This window comes from Cydia splendana, chromosome 16, assembly GCF_910591565.1.
Source record: "Cydia splendana chromosome 16, ilCydSple1.2, whole genome shotgun sequence".
In the NCBI taxonomy this organism is placed as follows: domain Eukaryota; kingdom Metazoa; phylum Arthropoda; class Insecta; order Lepidoptera; family Tortricidae; genus Cydia; species Cydia splendana.
This window is the reverse complement of record NC_085975.1, coordinates 14,199,869-14,220,266: the sequence shown is the minus strand read 5'-3', so window position 1 is coordinate 14,220,266 and position 20,398 is coordinate 14,199,869. Positions and strand designations below refer to the sequence as shown.

The window sequence follows — 20,398 nt, the reverse complement described above, 5'->3', positions numbered from 1 at the left end:
GATCCAGGTATAATATATCCTAAATTCATGGATAGAGAGGTTAGATAACGAAATTTCAATTTTCTTGTTTTGCGGTAGACCCCCAGATTTTGATGGGTTGTGGTAGTGGCGCCCCCTACGCAGAGTTTCCCTATTGCTGCGTATTGTCGTGAGTTACTGAATTAAGTAAGGTGTGTGAAGCGTTTACCATTAGGTCCATTATGTTCGATTTGGACTACTACGACTAGACGTCTGTCAACTAAACGTCATTGTCCATTGACTGATTTGATTTCATTCATATTGGTATTTGGCTCTTTGTTTTTATTTACCGGAAAACGTGTTATATAAACTTTGTTATATATATTATTAGTACAAGTTTATCATAAAATAATAATAGTTAAGCATAAAGTGTGCAGCTCTATATGGACTTCTGTTAACTTGTATTTTGTTTACAAGAATGGCGTCACGAAAACATTGGGGTGAATTCGAAGACGAGGACCGCGATGAATCTATACTACAAACCGTAAACTTCAACCCAATCATAGAGCTGGGCATGCAAAACATTCCAGAGATACCCATCTCCGTGAAATCGTCACCAATCGAACTGCCGAAGCCGAACCTTATCACCCACACAATACTGCTGCACTCGTATTCCAGGCAGCTTTCTGCGATATTAGAGCAAACGGAAAATGCTGTCTTTGAAGGTGCACGACTTGATCCTATGAGTCTGCCTACAATGCCACCAGAACCACCTCTTCAAATAGAGCATGCTGCTGCACCACCTATTAATTTTCTGGAAAAAGAATACTGTGACTTCTCCCTTGGCAAAGGCTCTGTTATTCTTCCGTTTACTCCAGAAAGCCACCAAAGAGCATTGCGGCAATGTGCAGCCATCGCCTTAGGACACATTGGTGTGTCAACTTGTACTAACACAGCAGTCTACGCTTTAGCAGATGGATTGGACTTCTACATGACAAATATGTGCAAGCTGATGAGAACCGTTGTGGACAAAGAGGCCAGTGGTTTGAAATCTGGCTTTCCTGATGTTATTCAAAAGGTGTTTGCCGATCTAAATGTTGGCCATCTAGGGGAATTTTATGAAAATAGAGTTGTAAAATACCATGAAAAGATTAAAAACCGTTGTATAAAACTAAGATCTCATTGTGAAGCTTTAGCAGTTGGCGACATTGCCCCACAGTTAAAGTTAGAGGAGGTTCCGGAACTACATTTTCCTGCAGCTTTAGATGGGGCATTCACTCCATCATTGGAGCCAGGGTTCCAAATGCTGCACAGTTTAGAGCAAGAGCAGCTGCAAGGGTTAGACCTCCTAGACACAGTGTCCACCGATGACATAAAAGTGGAAACCATGGAATTCTCACAGCCCGATGCCACAGTCAAATTGTTATCATTGTCTCCTAGTGCTAAAAAGAAGAGAAAATAAATTTTATTACAGCCTTTTATTTTGTCTCATTATTGTATATTATATCTCTGATGTTAACCTTGACCTTGGGCCAATTCATTATATCATTATTGTACAATTTTAAATGTTGCTAAATTAAATTAAATTAAAACCCCTAACCAAATTGTAAAATCTAAAACACCATCACTCATATTGTATGGCAATATTTTTACAAAAGATGCAACTAAATTGGTCAAACTGTTTCTGTAGAATTCATCTGGCAGTGCACCATCTGGTCAAGATCACATTTCCACCCCATTTTCTCTTACCAACCTCTCTTTGGCATAGGGATGTGATATTTGAACTACTGAACCATACATTTCGGAACTTGATTATGGCACTACTCTGATTATAAAAGTCCCAGTAACTTACCACCAGTGTTTTTATTATCTCTGTAGTTACCACTAGTAAAAGATGTGAAGAATAAAACCCAGTTATATTACTAGTGGTAACAGCAGGAAATTATGTATGTATGTAATATGCATACTTTATTGTATATAGAAATAAAAACACGAGAAACACAGTTACAGAGTGAATTAAATACAACAAAGGCGAACTTATCCCTGTATGGGATCTCTTCTAGTTAACCTAATTATGTTGTTAAACACAAAACTCCTTTGTGGCATGATTAAAAATCAGAGTTTAATGTGGAAGTAAACTATTTAATTTTACTTTAAAACAGTTTTTACACCAGTGTGATGCATATTTACATAATAGGGAATATTAGGCTCTGCGTAGGTGGCACGACTAGCACATACAGTAAACAAACATCAATGACACATCATGTGTCACTACGTCAATCACATGGCCTACCGTGAAACACGACATTCGAAAGTTCGGTTTCTGCCTCTCTATCACTCTTTCATATTCGAGCGATAGAGGCAGATAACTAAATTTCGATTTTCGCGTCAATCAATGTCATATTTTATTGTCTGTGAAAACTTGTCAAAAAACAGTTTAAGGCACAGTATGTATAAGTTAATCTATGAGTTTACTAGAGTCGGTATAGTGCTGCACTCTGGCGGCAGAACATTGCAGTAATATCCCTTATTGTGTAGTTCAAACTACCTATTAGAGATAAGGCAGAGACCCAACTAAGAAAAGAACACTTAAATTTTGTGGAATAAAAAGGAACTACATCCCTAACGAAATCAGGATAGGACGGGTTAAACATCAGGATTTTAATGAAAGACTACTTTGTAACATAGCACCAAATAATTTATGTACCAAATGAAATGAACCAGTCACTGATTTACAACTCAATTCTATAGTAACCATAACATTGACATGAGCATTCCGATTCAATTCTTTAAACATTTATGTACAAATCCCAAGCAATGTTTTGTCAAAAGAATTAAAAATTGACACACAATTTGCATATCATATATCGAATGTCAAACTTAAAATATCCAGACCACAATGTAAGTAAAATATCCATAACTGTTCATAATAAAAGTCAGCAGCAGAAGCACTATTCAATCCAAGTTGACAAAGCCATGGTGACCCGATTGGTTTGATTGTCTAGTAAATAGTGAAATACAATTGCTTCTTCTGCTAACTCTATATACTTTAAAGATATTAAAATGGTATTTAAAGCCAGGGATACACTAGTGGACGATGTCCCACGACACGGGTTGGCGACATGTCAGGCGAAGTTGCACAAGTTCGCGAAACTTCGCCTGACATATCTGGCGACATCGCATGACTTAAGGCCAGAGCACACCGGCTGCGTGTGCGTAGACGTGCGCGTGCGCTAAAATGTTCGAGCCGCGCACGCACACGTCACGCAAGTGGTGTGTACTCTCCCATAAGGATCTGTATTTTACAACGCGCACGTGCACGTCTACACACGCATCCCGGTTTGCACAGGCCGATGCACGCGATGTTGCGAGACGTGATGACTGAAGGTCTAATGTTCGGCAACGTCGCGCCACGTCATCCGACGTCACTGGCAACACGTGTCGCGGAACATTTGTTTTGTCGACTAATGTACCATCAGTCCATCACCCACACTGTTAACTGTACATTGGTGGACCTTATGCCTTTTGTAATTCTTTTAAAATTATGGCTTCAGCCCATTGGGGCTATTTCGCCAGTGTCAAGGTCGTAGTAGCAGGGTAAAACGATTGAAATTGTACGGTTAGTACAAGACAGTGTACGGTGATTTAGCTCTTGTAAAGCGATAGCGGGCTTTACAAGAAACACGTGGACAACTGGCCGTTGACTCCAAAATGATGGTTAAACGTGCTTCAAGATAAATTCTCCATTCACTGCACACTACCACATTAGTTTACTGTATAATAGGCTACCGATATTACACTTTAAACAATATTAATGAGCAAAAAACAAAGCAATTGATCCCGACGCGTGCCATCAAGATGGCGCTCGAACCGGAACTCCGCCTTTTGTAATAAGGTTCACCGGTGTACAGTTAGGAGTGTTGCTGTTTGTATCCCTGGTGTAACATGGTGACTGTTGCATGATCTAGGCTATCACAACTGTTACATCTATCACATAATAAGTAGAATAGCACTTGTGGTTGGTTTAATGATTCTTATACACTAATGACTACATTAATACGAAACACTTAATGATACGTGGAATGAAGATCAAGATATTGGCCCATAACAGTAGAGGAAACAAAACTAAAAAAAACATTATTACCTTATTTACTCATCCTACAGCAAAATGATTTTATTTCGTGCATATTCATTATATTGTCGGGTGACAAAAAAATAAAGTAACAATGCACTTTATTACACTTGTAACACGGTTTATTGTCCAATAATTTCAATGGTGTTAGTTAGTGACTTTCGGTTGTCACCTGATGATATCTGTCATAATAAAATGAATAAGCTACTGTTCAACTAAAAAAAAAATACCTAAGCAATGGGAAGATTTCTGCACATTAATTAACAATATGAATTCAAAAGCAACACATGAAATTAATGTCATCCATGACTATATTAAAACAAACTATAGTTCGTTTTTTTTAGCATTAGAAAGAACTTGAAAGAAGGTAAGTGATCTTGGCATGTCTTTTAATAGGGAATATTAGGCAAAGCTCTGCATAGCTGGCACCTTTGTGGCACATACAGTAAACAAACCACATTGACACATGGCCTACCACGAAACAAGAAAATCGAAATTTCGTTATCTAATCTCTCTATCACTCTTGCATATTCGAGCGATAAAGAGGCAGATAACTAAATTTCGATTTTCGCGTTTACCGGTAGGCCCTTTGTTAACAAACCGCCTTGATGCATCAATGTTATATTTTATTGTCTGTGAAAATTTGTCAAAAAACAGTTAAAGGCACAGTATGTATAAGTTAGTCTATGAATTTACTGAGTCGGTAGTGCTGCACTCTGGCGGCAGGACATTGCAGTAATATCCCCTATTGAAAAACGCTTTTCAAAAATCAGTAACTATTACTTATGAAAGCAGAAGAATATAAATGATCGTATTAGATTCATAATTGTTACATATTTGCCGTAACTTATTTTTAAAATGTGTTTTTCAATTAAAAGACACATCAAGATTGTTTACCTTATTTCTAATGCTAAAAGAAACGAACTATATAGAAAACTACAAGTTTACTTAAAATCCTAATTTTGGTAGTTACCAACCATTAAAATTTCAAAAAGAAATCTACTCATTACTTACTGGTGGTGTCATATTACTTACTGTATTTATTGAAATAAGAAATTATTAGTCAATTTATGTCTGTTATTAGACATTACCTGCTATGGGCAATTGATAACTATGAACTAAAACTTATTCACAAGCAAACCACAAAAGTCGTCACTTCTTCTCTGGAGGGGTGGTCTTTTTTCGGCGAAACAGCAAAATATGAGGCTCTGAAAAAAACAGTAAATACAGTCATTAAACAAAAGTACTAATAACATGGTGGCCGAGTGGATATGACGTCCGACTTTCAATCCGGAGGCCGTGGGTTCAAATCCAGGCTCATACCAATGAGTTTTTTGGAACTTACATATGAAATATCATTTGATATTTACCACTAGCTTTTCGGTGAAGGAAACCATCATGAGGAAACATGCATACATCTATATATCAATAACATATTATTTATTTATATCACTGTTGTGTTTAACAGCAACACAATAAATAGAGACATCAAACTTCCAATTCGTGTTTTCATTTTCAAATTTTAGCACCAGAATTTTTTTCGTGCCATTTGGTTTTTGTTTGTATAGCAAATCTATAATCAGTAAAATTAAATATAATAAAACATGAACAATAACAATGTTATCCTTGATATAAAACCAAACATCACATTGTATTCATAATACATACCTACCTAAAGAATGTTCTAGAACTTGGTTCAGTAGAGAAAGAACCTTTACTTGAGTTTTGAAATTTCTAGAAATCAGTTCTATGGGAACATAGATTATGTTTTCTTTTTTCTAAAATGTACAAAGGTTTAACGCAAATACAATTCAATTAATATTCTGTTTGCAAAAAATTAGAACCGAGACTATACTATTCTTACCGGGTTGGTGCGTCATATAGTGAACCCATCCTTGACTTTGCTGCACTCCAATGCTCCGCCATTCTTGTTCTGACATTAAATGATTTTTGGGAACTAGTTTCACCATTTCCTTTGGTAACACCACATGCCTAAAAACAGAAAGCGAATGTATGGTTTATTCAGTAAATGTATGATTAGAAAATATTTAAAAGAAAAGTTATTGAATGAATAATGAGTGGAACCCTAACGAAATAAAATACAACACGATTAGATTAAGGCCTAACTGTGAGTAATTCAACTCTACAATACCCTGAAGCTGATGATGAAGAACATTTCATTGTAAGGTTATAAGTAACTGAACAAGTGAATCAATCAATGCTGCTATTTGAGGATGTAAACTCTTTATAGGTATTTATACTGTTTATTTACCTGTACTCATGTTCCTCGTCGTAATACTTGTCCGAATAGTAAATATCTCTTGTCATTGTGAAAGTTATCAAAAATCAAATTTCCAACAAAATTTTAACACTTATCCAGTAGGCACTTTGTATTATATAGAAAAATAAAGACACTTTCCAATAGATACTGCAGTTTCACTTTCAGGAACCTTGCAAACAAAGAAATCAGGGAAACAACTCGAACATTCACACCGCTGAATACAAAATTCGACAGAGAAGCGTTTAACGAATTTGAAATTCGAAATCTGTAATGTTGCCAGTTTATTAAGTGCACGCGTCGTCTTTTTTTATTAAGGCAGCCCTGAAATTTATTTTTTATTTTATAGAATTAAATGTTTAGTTTCATTAAAAATTTTATAATAACCTCACATTCGTTATTTGTTTTGATAAATGATTAATTACGTTTATGAATAATTTATTTCTAGGTTCTTTAAAAACCAATCGATTTAAAATACATAATCGATTCAATCGAATGATAGAATAGTGAGTGTTAGGCCAAGCACGCACCACGACTTTTTGTCGCGCGATAATTTTGTCTCAGAAATGTAACGTATGTGTTTATATGGCAGTGCGCGCATATGCGACAAAAAAATCGCAGCGATTTTAAAATTGTTATTTGTCACATTTTTCCGCGACTGCTCGCGACGCGATTGTCGCAAAGTGAATTGCAGCATACGGAGCTGTATGACCCACGGACCTAGAGAGTAAACCGGATAGTGTACATTAGCCAAAAAGTGTGTCCACATGAAAAGTCAAGGTGGGCCGTTGCATCTCTTTCTAATTAGGGTGACCATAAGTCATATGTATGTGAGATATTAGGATAACATTGAATATATAGTTTGGCCAGGATCTTTTCTTATTCGTGCATAGTTATATTAGTTATAAATAATCATACTTACTGTATTTTCGGTGTACTAGTATTATGGCCTAAAAAGGGATGAATTTTTTTTTTCTCTTCTGTACAACGCTTCACACAACCTTAGGTACTTAATTTAGTTGTTCTAAAAACTGTTATTAATAAGCGTAGTAGCTGGATCACGAACATGGTCGATCCTCAGGAAGGTGGTCCGCCGTAACGTCTGTCAAGAATACAGGTATGAGTGAGAGAGATAGAGACAGATATGCTGACAGAACCAGAGGGTCTACCGCGAACCGCGTTCGACGTGTCGCCCCTCTGTCACACTTACGTACGAAAGTGCTACAAAGAGGCAACACGTCGAAAGCGGCTCGAGGTAGGCTGTCAGGACACCCCCACTGTCCTGAGAGCTTTTTACAGTCTTTGCCGCGTTAGGTCCTAGGCCCTTCATAGCAAGCACTAGCCGCCCTTTTCTCAGCACCCATCATATAGACTGCCGCTTAAAATACCTGGCCACCCTATGCTCGGGCCTACTCGGCCTTAGGGCAAATCCGCCACTGCCACAGGGTCGCGTGGGACGGCTACGCCCGTTTGCTATAGTTTTTAACTAGAACGCTTGTCACTGGAGCATAGACACCGAAGTTTGCATCGTTTGACGAGCATCTTTCTCTGTCTCTGTAATTACTCCTTTATAGGAGTAAAAGAGAAAGATGCCCGCTATTTGCGAACCTCGGTGTTCACGGTGGTAGGCCATCTGTGCGAAAAGAGTAGAGTCGTGAAATGTAAAGAAACTAGTAATATGCCGTTCCCAGTAAATTTTCCAAAGAGGGTAGGTAAATTCCCAGTAACGTTTCTGGTATCGTCCCAAAAGTCAGTAAATTACCATCAAGTTCTATTTTTATTTTATTATCAATGTGTTTTTTTATTATTATAACAATGTATAAATGTGTCTGTAATGTTTAAGGACTTTGGATTTCCATTTGGGCAATTATTTATTCTGTATTGGCAGGGGTGCGAAACTCCTGACTTCGGTCAAACTCGGCTCCGCTCGGCTCAGCATTGCTCCGAGCAATTATTAGGGTTGGCACCACTTGACTTCCTTTTGCGTGCACGACCACAGATAAGATATTCACTTGATTTTTGGCAACCCTAAATAGCCGAAAGGGATAGTGCCATATATTAGAAAGGGCCATCATGATTCGACCCTGAACCGCTGTCAAACTTCGTTTTTGTAGGAAGTTTCCTTTCTGTACGGTAGTACTATTAATTATTCTGTGGTATTGGCTCTCATTTCAGCAATTTAAACATGCCGAAATAAATACATACCTATTTATATAAACTTACTTTTAAGTACGTACTAAGAATTGTGTAACACTGATTCTCATCGTGCCTACATCATGGTCACCCTAATGAGCTTGACAATGTTGACTTGTATTTTTATCGCAAAATGTAATAATTGTGGCTTTCTTGTGAAACAATATTCCACAATTAGAAATTCTTTCACTCCTACAACCATTAACGCAACATTTATTCACCATTTTTAAGAAATTTTTAATTCACGTGTTTTGATAACATGTCATCACACGTTAGGGATAGGGTTATTATTCAAAGTTATTACAATGTCTACCATATCAAAATTAATGTTTTTTTTTTGTTGTGCACATGCTTGGTTAAATCAGTTAATAATATTGACATCATAATTATTTACAAATTTCTTAAAAGATATCAGAACCTTACTCTAAATATAGCACTTAAATAATATAAGAAGGTATTTAATTTCAGTAGTATATTGATTATTCAAAGTTATTACAATGTCTACCATATCAAAATTAATGTTTTTTTTTGTTGTGCACATGCTTGGTTAAATCAGTTAATAATATTGACATCATAATTATTTACAAATTTCTTAAAAGATATCAGAACCTTACTCTAAATATAGCACTTAAATAATATAAGAAGGTATTTAATTTCAGTAGTATATTGATATAAATACTACCACAATGGTATATTTTTAACATTGGCAACATGTGCGAGTGAGACACCGCGACCCACCTTTGCTATCTCAAGTGGACCGTTTTCTCTAGTCTGGTAAGAACGTCTTTCTGGCTCTGTGATAAGGTTAAATTTAGTATGGCAAAAAAAGTGACAGTTCACTCCATCTTATAACTTCATGGTATGACCCCGCGCGCACTGCGATTGTAAAATCGCACCCCGGACCTCAGTCGGCATTTGGCTCTCCAAGCGTCAACATATCGGAACCTGCTTCTCCAATGGAACCACAAGATGAGACGCTTGATGTTGACCGTTTAATTACTTAATAACAATATATTTATTGACAGTAAAAGTTTAGTATGATTTAGTGTGATTATATTCTCTTTGGAGTGGAATAGGATCGTTTTTTTTTAATACAGCTCGTATCGTGTTTGAGGCTCAGAGTAATTAACAATGGAGCCGCCATTAACAGGCGTTCCCCTCTGTCGAAAATAGGCGGCCAATGGTCAACCACATGTGAACCATATGTATGGACTGACGTTTATCTGACATGACGTACCTATACATTTGATGTGCCCCTCCCCTGCAAAAAACGGCAGACTATATTGTACCAAAAATTTTAGACATGGCGTCTCCGTTGGTTATATCCTCTAAGGTTTGAGGCATTGTTGAGGCGAATAATTTTGAAAGTACGAAAAACTTCAGCTGTAGTGTAGCGGTGATATAAAGTAAATAAATAAAAAATAAATATAGTAATCTAATTCAAAACCAAACCCACTGTCCCACTCTAAACTGCGCTATTTGCCAAAATTATGTAGGTATAGTTGGTCAAGCAGATCTTATCAGTAGAAAAAGGGCGGCAAATTTCAAAAATGTAGGCGCGAAGGGATATCGTCTCATATAAAAAATTAATTTCACGCCTTTTTGTACTGACAAGATTTGCTTGACCATCTATATATCGCGTCGTGTGTTCAACTGTAGCTTCAAAACTACTGAGCCGATTCTGGTGAATGAGGTGTCTATCTAATATTTTATTATGACACTGCTCTATATTTTCAACCATCTTTCAACCGACTTAAAAAGTGGGATCATTATGACGAAACATTTTGGCCATGAATAAGGGGCCGTTCAAGATTACGTAAGCAGTTTTTTTTTTCAATTTTCAACCCCCCTTACCCTCCCCTCCCCCCTCCTATGCTTCTCAGGCATGGACCACTTTCTTTATGGGTGATGATGAAATAAAAATAATTCAATATCAAATAACATAATTTATTATTAGCACATCTTAAATTAAGCGTCCTAAATGATTAATTTAATAATCATAATCACATTAAAATAAATACTAATATAATTTATTATCAGGTAACTAAGGCCCGTAGATATCTTACGGACTAACATAGATACACAGAAAACAGTAACCGTAAAAACTAAAAATAATTTCGGCGACACGCGGCACAACAGTTTTGGAGCGTCATTGGGCTATAACCGCGAAAATCGAAGTTCGCATTTTTCGGGCATCTTTCTCTGTCACTCTTAATACGCCTTCATTGGAGTAAAAAAGGAAGATCCCGGAATTTGTGAATTTCGATATTCGCGGTAAGTCCCCTGTTCTGGTCCGAGAATCTGCAGATTCCCATGGATAAATAGTTTCCAGCAGCGAGTGCGGCACTGAAGTGCACGTTCGCAGATGGAACACCGACATGAAGTAGGAAGGTGTAACACGCCTTTAAAAATTCATTAATCAGGTCTTTTGCTTCTCGTGTGTCTTCCTATGGCGTTCGAAATCTGACTTTTGGGCAAACTTGTGCATACATTTATTGCAGGTATACGGTTTTTCTCCTTTATGCTGGTGTTTCACGTGCCTCCTGAGGTTGGCCGCACGCCCGAAACAGGTACCGCAGGTGGAGCATACGTGGGGCTTCTCTTTAGTGTGGGAGAGGATGTGCTGTTTGAGCTCGCTGCGGGTAATGAAGGCGCGGGTACACACGTCACACTCGTGGCTTGTCTCACCAGTGTGACGACTGCAATATAAAATGAACAATGTATTCCTATTGTGTTCAGAAAGTGACAATAAATTGTATCTATCTAGCTAGGCTAAGTGCTTACTGCTTAGTGAGGGAATTGAAAAAAAAACAACGGGTTGCACTCCGGGAGTGCCGACAGAAGTGAAAACTCAATGACATTGTAACAGTTTTTCGATCAGGTCACGTGTCCGTCTTACGAAGCGTCTTACGTCTTACGTCAAAATATTAATAACAGCGCCATCTAGTGCAAAATGTCTGCAGCACTATGTATAATTAAGGTTAACGGCATCTAGCGTTATTTCGTCGCATTACTTGAAACCCCTAAGCACATCACTGTTAGTACTCGAGTTATATTAGTACCAGTTAGAGGGAAACTCACTAGATGGCATTTAAATCAATAAAGAAAAACTCAATGACATTGTAACAATTTTTCGATCAGGTCACGTGTCCGTCTTACGAATCTTACGGTCACGTGACACCTGTTACGAGTTTAATATTTTTCCCCATCACAAAAAGTGCACAGCGCCGCTAAAGAAGTTTTCACTTCAAAAAAAAAGAAGTTTATTTGGTTTTAAGACTTGAACGCCACGTCAATTTGAACCTTGTGGGAATACACGAAAGTTGATATTGGGCTGTGTGCACTCGCGTCAGTTGACGTGTATGGCAGACAAAGGCTTAAACAATAGGTATATTTATAATATTAATTAAAATCAAGGTCGGCCAGTGCATGTGACTTTCAGTGTAGTAGTGCATGTTAATGTCATGGCCAAGACATTAGCTTCTGCGACCGGGAAATAGTGACTTTAAAAAAAAGTCGGCTACTTCGCCACCATTTTATCTCTCTGTCTAAATTCAGTCATGTTATATTATAACACATGTTAATCTTGCATACTTCAAGTATAATATTAAAAAAATTAAGTAGTGTATTATAAGCATACATCAGGGTTTTCGGGCCGGGAATGTTTTACACTAGCCAAATAACAGGTAAAAACTGTAAAAAAGGATACTAATTTAACATTTCTAAGCACATTTGGACCTTACTACCTACGTTTAATTCATAGTTTGGTAATTATTTTACAATAAATAAAGTTATAAATATACGAAATCATTATAAGCAAATATGCTCTGCTTTCAAGGTGCAATCACATTCTTGTGTAGATTCATTAACTCACCGTATATGGTACTGCAGATGCCCTAACGTCCGAAAACTGCGAGGGCATAGAGAGCATACATATGGCAGCTGGCCTGTGTGCTTCCGTTTGTGGGCCAGCAGGCCTGAGGAATGAGCAAACTGAACGCCACATATGGCGCACTCTAGAGGTTTCTCTCCCTGGAAATAGACAATAATTTAAAGCAGGTACATATTAATTTTATTGTTTTTATTTATTTTAATGTTAGTTTTAAAACTATTAGCTTTTTGGATATGATGATTGGGAATTGAACTATTGCAATAAATCAAACTTAACATTTTATTAAATTTAGTGTCTTAAACATATCAAAAATATTATAAAAGGCGCCATTCATTTATTACGTAAGACGATTTTTGCTAGTTTTTGTCCCTCTCCCACCTTAAATGTAAGAAAAAATAAGAATAGGCTGACTCCCTCCCCCCCCTAGGGTTGCAAATAGAATAAAAAACCAAATGTTTTTTTTTCAAATTTATGAAAAAAAACATGAAAAAAAACCTGGCACCATGGTTTTTTTTTCTAAATTAGGTTTTTTTTCAGATAAACAAAAATATGCCACAATAACGGTTTTTCGTGATTTATTTATATAAGTAACTTAAAACTAAGTAATTTTTGGGGAATCCCTGAATTCCCCGATGCGGCGACGAGAGGAGTTGGTGTTGCCAACAGTAAATTGCGATAACTACCACTACAGATTTAATTTATATTGTTATTAATCAAAGTTGTTAAATTAAATTGGTTTAATGGTTAACATAAAGTCTAAAACAAGTAAAACAACCGTATAAAAGTATTAACTGCCTTGCAAATTTTGAGTTTTCATGTTTTTTTTCAAGTCAGAAAAAATACCGTTTTTTACAACCCTACCCCCCCCCCCCCCCCCTAAATCGTCTTACGTAATAAATGAATGGCTCCAAAGTAACTAGAAAGAGAAGTCAATAATGTTCACTAAAGTCTATTTCAATAGAACTTGCTAACTATGTAAACAAACCGCCATATTGAAATTGTCTCTGAATGATGAATTTACTAGTGATGGGCAAGACTCCTACTTACTACTTTACTAATGTCAAACCATATCGAATAATAAAATACCACAACTAAAACACAAGTAGTTAATACTTATTTTTAATTTGTTTAATCACGATCAGAAGACAAATTAGTACTTAAGAATGATGTATTGATGTATTTTATAACCGCGGCGGTAGGTACAGAGCGTGGGTTGGGTAGTGTGTAGCGGGTTTATATCACAAACTTTAGTCACAACACTACCCATCATAGACAATTGTAGAATTTAAAAGAAACAAAACCGTCATTCCAACAGGTCCTAGTAACCTAACTTATGAACCCATTTTAAACTTTTAATTAAATATCCAAGATACAGTTATATATTTATGTATTTTACGGAACGGACCGTTTCAATAGTGTATATGTGTATGGTTTCAATGGTGTTTGATGAGGTGGTGAGAAAATTCAAAGAGAAATGGTGATAAAACAAAGTTACCTTGTTTGTTTACATAGTTAGCAAGTTCTATTGAAATAGACTTTAAATGTGCCATTTTCAACCATAAGGGTACTTATTGTTGGTTGTCAATAAGGTGCTATTTCCATACAGCTTCAATTTGAAATCAATGTCGTCAACAACCGACAATATGGTACCTTTTGATTGAAAACATCACAAATAATCCTAACTAATGAGTTAATCAGTGATTGGCGTGTTGGTTGCTATTCCACAGGATATCATTAAAGAATGGAAAATTTGCTTACTGTGTGTATGCGCAAATGAACTTTCAGGTTTTCTGGCTGCGAGAAGCTCTTACCGCAGTCAGGGCATGAATATGGCTTTTCACCTGTATGTATGCGGATATGCATTTTTAATCTATATCTGAAAATTCAAAAACAATAAATACTTATTTATTCACATTTTGTTGGTGGTATTGATGGTGTTAGCTGTAACTGCTATATCATAAATTTTAAATTAAATTGGCAAGCTTGGTTATGTAATGTAATTATTTTACTTAATGATTACTGTGTAGTTATATTAAAAATAATTAATTTATTATTTCGCTGCCCCAATATTACAGGGTTATATGCAGGGCCGGATTAAGCATGTCGGGGCCCCTAGGCAGTGCGAGGCTCGGGGCCCCCTACAGTCAATTCTGCACACAGCATATTTAGTACAGGGAAATAAGTTTGCGTTTTTAATTTCAATCTTCAGGCGTCGGCCCAGCCGTCCAGCCGATTCGAATTGAACGATGTCTTTTTCGCTCTTATTGCATGGACATAAAGCTTTATGCTATTGGTTTTTGCCGATTCCGTCGCGTCAAGTGTGGGGAGAACCATTTAGGCTTAAGACCGATTCCCAGTGGAATAACAAAGATGTGAGCTTCAGCGTCACTTTCCTATCTACCTCTAATGGCAAATTTTAAGCTCAACTAGTGCCGCAAAGTTGATTTTCTCAATAGTTAATATTTTGCGAGGCTGAACAGCGATTGTCCGACCATAAGACCAAACGCCGAGCCACATGATTAGAATCAACTTAATAAGTAATAGTAAAGAATTTCCATATGTTAAAATTATTTAAATTACTAGAGTTAGACCAAGATAAGCCTGCAACAATTTTGATAGCACTCGCAGTGCAAGTGTTATTTTAAGCGTCAAAACTTCTATGAAATTATGACGTATAAATAACATTAGCACTGCGTATGCTATAAATATCATTGCAGACTTTTCTTGGTCTAACTCTTCATTCACCAGTCAAGCTAATATGTAGATGATACAGGGTCAACTAAAGAATCAAAAATAAACGCGAGCGCAGCGAGCGCGAAATTTTTCGCTAACAATATCGCAAATTGTGAAAGCGTGTTAAAAAACCGGGCAAGTGCGAGTCGGACTCGCGCACGAAGGGTTCCGTACCATAATGAAAAAAAAAAACGGAAAAAAAAAGAAAAAAAACGGTCACCCATCCAAGTACTGACCACGCCCGACGTTGCTTAACTTTGGTCAAAAATCACGTTTGTTGTATGGGAGCCCCATTTAAATCTTTATTTTATTCTGTTTTTAGTATTTGTTGTTATAGCGGCAACAGAAATACATCATATGTGAAAATGAGTGTCTAGCTATCACGGTTCGTGAGATACAGCCTGGTGACAGACAGACGGACGGACGGACGGACGGACAGCGAAGTCTTAGTAATAGGGTCCCGTTTTACCTTTTGGGTACGGAACCCTAAAAAGGCCGGGTAAATATCGATCTTCACCTGGGCCTAAAAAGTCTGAAGTGCGCCAGTGAGGCGAGCTTTCAATTTCATGCGAAGTCAAAGCCGTGCTTCATCAGGCTTCAGGATAAATAGTTGAGCACAGACGAGAGAAGTAGAGGAGATGTGGAACACAAACCCATGGTAAATTGAGGTCGAGCATTCCTATGAAAAACTAGGGACACTTTCGTCTTCTTCCCCCTTTTAATTTTGACCCTATGGCACAAAATTTTATTTGGTGCGCGCTGAGCCGCCGGGGCCCCCTAGCCGAGGCGGGGCCCCTAGGCAGTTGCCTACTTTGACTTAGGGTTAATCCGGCCCTGGTTATATGTTACATTTTCAAGATAGTTGAAATTCGACTTGTCACTATGACAATGTTCAAATTTCAGTTTGATAAAAGTGAAGCATAGAACCCTGTAACCCCAATATTACAGGGCAGGAGCTATTTGCTAACTTTTACAACTAATTTACTTCATATTTAATTATAATAAGGACTGACAACGAATTACACTAACTTTGAGGATAAAACTTTCCCACAAGTAAAACATTGCTCTTTCTGAACTTTTCTTTTTGTTTTTCCATCTTTTATGTCCAATTGCCTCAATGCATCTTTTGTTTGTAACTTTTGTACACTTTCAATTGGGGAGTTCTCAATGCAGACATCTTCTTCCAAAACTTTTTGACTTACTGCTTCTTCTAAGTTTTCTTTATCTTGTACTTGTGAAGTATGAATTTTTTTATCTGTTTTTGTGTAGTGTTCATTGAAACCCAAATAAATGTTTTCCCTTTTTACTTCTCTAAGTTTAATATCAACTCTTTCGCACTGTTGTATAAAAAGTAAACAACTATGCAGTTGTAATAAACATTTAAAACAAACTTTATCCGGAAAACCGTCGTCTGGATATATCTGTAAAAAGAATTATAGCTAGGTCACATTCTGCCTTGCTTACAAAGCCTTGAAATATGTATTCAAAGGTAAAAACTACACGTAAGTATTATAATTTATTTTCTTACCTTTACTCTAGCTAAAGACATTATTTTGGTTGATATCATAACTTCACCTTGTTTCTCGAATACATTAGTAACCGCTCCAGTATCTAAACACAACCTACATTGATTTAAAGGCATTTTATATTTAACCGATTAACAGTTTTCATGAATAATTAATAAAATAAAATAAGCAAAAAAAAGAAAACCAAATAAATATTCTACAGCTACAGCAGTGACATTGACATTCATCATTTGACACAAAAATAACAGAACTTTCGTATAAGTATGAAACGGTGGCGACCTACAGCGTTCAAAAGCGAGTGCGGAACAGTCCAGAGGGCCTACCGCGAACCACGTTCGACGTGTTGCCTCTCTCTGTCGCACTTGTAAATTCATTCGTAAATGTGACGGGGAGGCAACACGTCAAACGTGGTTCGCGGTAGGCCCTCAGCCCAAAATTTAAATTCATGCGTGATCATTGCGTGACGCACTGTGTGACGTGGGAGAAAAACTTTTTTTAGTTTCTTTATCTTATCAATCCCAACTTATCATACGTACTTAAGTATCGACGACTATTTCGAACTCAATAAAACTTTGTTTATTGTTCGATACTTCACCATCATGTCTTCGGAATCTGCTGCGAAACTTTATCATTTTCCAGTAAGCGGCCCATCCCGCGGAGCTCTTTTAGCAGCTAGAGCGATAGGTGTTCCAGTAAAAATCCAGATCGTAAACTTATTTCAAAAAGAGCAGCTAAAGGAGGACTTTTTGAAAGTAAACCCTCAACATTGTGTTCCAACTCTGGATGACGATGGTTTCGTAATATGGGAGAGCCGGGCCATCGCATGTTATCTCGCAGACAAATACGGAAAAGATGAAGATGACACACTTTATCCAAAGGACTTGAAGCAACGCGCTGTTGTAAATCAGAGATTGTACTTTGATGCCTCGTCTTTGTACGTGAAAATTCGTGCAATATGCGTAAGTTGCATTTATTTAATTTGGAAATGTTTAACATAAAAGTTGCCTTTTGTAATTATTTGAATTATTTTTAGTTTCCCATCCTTTTCTTGGGCGAGACTGAAATCAATGAGTCACTTAAGAAGGACCTCAATTCAGCTCTAGAGTTTCTAAATGGATTCCTAGAAGACGGCAAGTGGGTAGCAGGACACAAGCTGACTATAGCAGACACATCCATTTATGCTTCACTGTCGAGTATACTGGTAAGACTAACTTTAATTGCAGTAAATTTGAAATCTGTAATTTTTAATTACAGTAGGGTAGTACACAGTTGCAGAGAAAATTAAATACAACAAACCCAAACTTATCCCTGTATGGGATATCTTCCAGTTGAATTTGAGAGTAATTGATTGGTTTGTCTTAATAGTAATTGATGTTTTATAGTACTTATTACTACTACAATATTTTTTCTAACTTTTAGGCTGTAGGGTGGGACATCTCATCTTTCCCAAATATTCAACGCTGGATAAAGGACTGCGCTACCATACCTGGTTATGTTGAAAATGAGGAAGGTGCTAAGCAATTTGGTGAAGCTGTTAAGAAAAACCTGAAAAAATAATATAAAATAGTATTTATTTACTTAACAGATATCTTTATATAATAAATGAAATGTTTCTCTGTTTTAATAATCCGTACACGACGGGAAGAAGTTGATAACTCGAGATATTCTAGTGAAGAAATTTGATCTTTAAATAAAATTACATAAGGTTCAAATTTCTTCAATTTTTTCCCGCCAGATATCAACTTCTTCCCGCCGTGTACGGTTATAATATACAACTGTTATTTGTAAAATTTTAATACAAGCTGCTGCTCATTTCTTGTTCTCCTTTTTATAACAGTTTTAGATTGAAATCCATGCTTGGACATAACAGTGATCACTTCTTGTGGAATGTTTTCTTCTATTAGCAATAGGTAGAATGTGCCATTAGGAGCCAATTTCTTTGGTATCAAATCCAGAAGCCTGTCAGTCACTTCTCTACCCTTGACGCCGCCTGCCCAGCTAGCAGTGATATCAGTGCCTCCACACTCGTCAGATTCAGTCACCACATAAGGTGGATTGAAAATAATTACATCAAACATCTCATCCAGGAATGCACTACATAAATCCATATTGACAGCATCCAAGGGCACCTTATTATGTTCAGCAGTGATCTTGGAAATAGCACATGCCTTGAAATTCACATCAGTGCACATACAAACTGCGTCCGGAATAGCCATGCCAAGAGCAGTGATGACTACACCACTTCCAGACCCAACTTCTAAGCAAAATGTAGGTTTCTTTGCTTTTAAATACTCTAGGTCTTGCTCTAAGGCATCTATGAGTAGAAAACTGTCTTCAGCTGGCTCATACACATGGTCAAATTCAGCCTTGTCAATGTGGTTCTGGTAAGGTGTCTCCATGTTAGTTGATGCTTCCCTTCTCAGATGCCACAGCGCTGCCACTAGGTCCTTCCAATGGGTCCTGAGATTGAGACTCTGTTATGGTCCTGACACCTTTCTCTTTGCTGACCATGCGCCTTATGTCATTAAGTCTATCCTGAAAACATGGTTACTATGATTATTCAAGGTATGGTAACATTTTGCTGACAACAGTTATATAAAGATATATTTAAATTAACACATTCACTGCTAGCAACTAGGAATTTTTTTCTTTAACACAGCTGAACCATGTAATTCGCCATGTTTATACTGCAGGGTGGATGTAAATAACTGTTAACTATACCCCTGAGTTTCATACACTATTCTATGAGGTAGGTATTCAAGACAAGTGTTGAATAACTAAATATCTATGGAAGGGAATAGTTGGATCCACACAGAGCAAGCATAGGCGCGAGGCAATTTCCTCACGCACAAAACGGCCAGTGTAGACGTCACGGCACGTCAACGCCGGTTTGTGCGCGAGGAAATTGCCTCATGCATATGCTCACTTTGTGTGGACACGTCTAATGAACAATGCATCAAAAAAATAATCGTTATTTAATAGTATTACAAACAAAATGAAAAAGATTGTTTCTTACTTGTGAAGCTTGCAGAACATTAAGCACAACAGTGACTTTGTGTTTACAGGCAATTAGTTTCTTGACATAAGGGTCCAAGTCTGGGTGGTTGTTCAAAGCTTCTCTGACTTTTTGAAGCTCCTCATTCAACGAGTCTATTTGCTGCTTTAGTTCTAATTGTGATATCCTGAAAGAATAATTTCAAAGTCAAAATAGGAACTGTGTTTATAAAAAACCTTTATGTTAGGGCCGTGAATAATGAGAGTATCTAACATTAAGAAATAATGATATACCTAGTAGCTCTAACTCTATCGTCTAATTGATCTACTGTTGGCTTCAGGAGACCCAGAAGCCCCTCAGCTAACGTGTCTCTTGTCGGATTATCGCACAAATTGCCAGTGTTCTCGTCAGCTGATGTAGTCGTGCTTTCCGTGTCGTCCATAGCGATTTTTATAATTCCATCTTCTTGTACAGGTTGTCAGTGACTTGAAATCTTAGATTTAGATTAATATTAGGACCAATCCTAATGATAACTACGAATTATGAAAATTACGCTACGCTAGCGCTAGTTAGTAAAACAAAACGTCACTTTGACATATTTGACTTCTCGGGCTATTTGAACTTACATTTAAAACTTCGAACTTTTTCGGTAGCACGTCGTCGTAAATTAGTCGACTCAAATAGCTCAGAT

At 37.1% G+C, this 20,398-nt stretch overlaps 6 protein-coding genes across 6 annotated transcripts; 2 read left to right on the top strand and 4 right to left on the bottom strand.

Moving 5' to 3' along the window:
• Nucleotides 1–311: 311 nt before the first annotated feature.
• Nucleotides 312–1,436, top strand: LOC134798366 (STAGA complex 65 subunit gamma-like). Its single transcript, XM_063770779.1, has one exon. It carries the CDS (start codon nt 437–439, stop codon nt 1,418–1,420), a length of 984 nt encoding a protein of 327 aa, XP_063626849.1. The 5' UTR covers nt 312–436; the 3' UTR covers nt 1,421–1,436.
• Nucleotides 1,437–5,167: 3,731 nt separating this feature from the next.
• On the bottom strand, nt 5,168–6,614 carry LOC134798365 (cyclin-dependent kinases regulatory subunit). The gene is made up of 3 exons (XM_063770778.1): nt 6,363–6,614; nt 5,955–6,082; nt 5,168–5,298 (listed from the first exon to the last, which is right to left on the bottom strand). Exons 1-3 carry the CDS (start codon nt 6,416–6,418, stop codon nt 5,243–5,245), a joined length of 240 nt encoding a protein of 79 aa, XP_063626848.1. The 5' UTR covers nt 6,419–6,614; the 3' UTR covers nt 5,168–5,242.
• A 3,973-nt stretch (nt 6,615–10,587) lies between these two features.
• Nucleotides 10,588–16,885, bottom strand: LOC134797907 (gastrula zinc finger protein XlCGF8.2DB-like). The gene is made up of 5 exons (XM_063770253.1): nt 16,715–16,885; nt 16,216–16,607; nt 14,212–14,329; nt 12,436–12,593; nt 10,588–11,260 (listed from the first exon to the last, which is right to left on the bottom strand). Exons 1-5 carry the CDS (start codon nt 16,826–16,828, stop codon nt 10,981–10,983), a joined length of 1,062 nt encoding a protein of 353 aa, XP_063626323.1. The 5' UTR covers nt 16,829–16,885; the 3' UTR covers nt 10,588–10,980.
• Nucleotides 16,886–17,227: 342 nt separating this feature from the next.
• Nucleotides 17,228–18,335, top strand: LOC134798362 (glutathione S-transferase 1-like). The gene is made up of 3 exons (XM_063770774.1): nt 17,228–17,671; nt 17,746–17,913; nt 18,132–18,335. The coding sequence occupies exons 1-3, from the start codon at nt 17,312–17,314 to the stop codon at nt 18,267–18,269; spliced, it is 666 nt and encodes a 221-aa protein (XP_063626844.1). The 5' UTR covers nt 17,228–17,311; the 3' UTR covers nt 18,270–18,335.
• LOC134798363 (methyltransferase N6AMT1) lies at nt 18,222–19,111 on the bottom strand. The gene is made up of 2 exons (XM_063770775.1): nt 18,473–19,111; nt 18,222–18,327 (listed from the first exon to the last, which is right to left on the bottom strand). Exon 1 carries the CDS (start codon nt 19,109–19,111, stop codon nt 18,491–18,493), a length of 621 nt encoding a protein of 206 aa, XP_063626845.1. The 3' UTR covers nt 18,222–18,327; nt 18,473–18,490.
• LOC134798364 (SNAPIN protein homolog) lies at nt 19,106–20,258 on the bottom strand. Its single transcript, XM_063770777.1, has 3 exons — nt 20,001–20,258; nt 19,729–19,894; nt 19,106–19,247 (listed from the first exon to the last, which is right to left on the bottom strand). Exons 1-3 carry the CDS (start codon nt 20,147–20,149, stop codon nt 19,113–19,115), a joined length of 450 nt encoding a protein of 149 aa, XP_063626847.1. The 5' UTR covers nt 20,150–20,258; the 3' UTR covers nt 19,106–19,112.
• Between the last annotated feature and the right edge of the window lie 140 nt (nt 20,259–20,398).

Excerpts from the sequence above, each read along its gene's own strand:
- LOC134798366 (XM_063770779.1), top strand. The coding sequence starts at position 437 with ATGGCGTCACGAAAACATTGGGGTGAATTCGAAGACGAGGACCGCGAT.
- LOC134798365 (XM_063770778.1), bottom strand. The coding sequence starts at position 6,418 with ATGACAAGAGATATTTACTATTCGGACAAGTATTACGACGAGGAACAT. Across the intron at positions 6,083-6,362 it reads GACGAGGAACATGAGTACAG|GCATGTGGTGTTACCAAAGG; the intron begins GTAAATAAACAG and ends TTCTGTTTTTAG. Across the intron at positions 5,299-5,954 it reads CTATATGACGCACCAACCCG|AGCCTCATATTTTGCTGTTT; the intron begins GTAAGAATAGTA and ends TGTTTTTTTCAG.
- LOC134797907 (XM_063770253.1), bottom strand. The coding sequence starts at position 16,828 with ATGCCTTTAAATCAATGTAGGTTGTGTTTAGATACTGGAGCGGTTACT. Across the intron at positions 12,594-14,211 it reads TTCATTTGCGCATACACACA|GGAGAGAAACCTCTAGAGTG; the intron begins GTAAGCAAATTT and ends GTCTATTTCCAG. Across the intron at positions 11,261-12,435 it reads CATCTGCAGTACCATATACG|TCGTCACACTGGTGAGACAA; the intron begins GTGAGTTAATGA and ends TTTATATTGCAG.
- LOC134798362 (XM_063770774.1), top strand. The coding sequence starts at position 17,312 with ATGTCTTCGGAATCTGCTGCGAAACTTTATCATTTTCCAGTAAGCGGC. Across the intron at positions 17,672-17,745 it reads TGAAAATTCGTGCAATATGC|TTTCCCATCCTTTTCTTGGG; the intron begins GTAAGTTGCATT and ends AATTATTTTTAG. Across the intron at positions 17,914-18,131 it reads CTTCACTGTCGAGTATACTG|GCTGTAGGGTGGGACATCTC; the intron begins GTAAGACTAACT and ends TCTAACTTTTAG.
- LOC134798363 (XM_063770775.1), bottom strand. The coding sequence starts at position 19,111 with ATGGAGACACCTTACCAGAACCACATTGACAAGGCTGAATTTGACCAT.
- LOC134798364 (XM_063770777.1), bottom strand. The coding sequence starts at position 20,149 with ATGGACGACACGGAAAGCACGACTACATCAGCTGACGAGAACACTGGC. Across the intron at positions 19,895-20,000 it reads GATAGAGTTAGAGCTACTAG|GATATCACAATTAGAACTAA; the intron begins GTATATCATTAT and ends TTATTCTTTCAG. Across the intron at positions 19,248-19,728 it reads ATGTTCTGCAAGCTTCACAA|GATAGACTTAATGACATAAG; the intron begins GTAAGAAACAAT and ends CCATGTTTTCAG.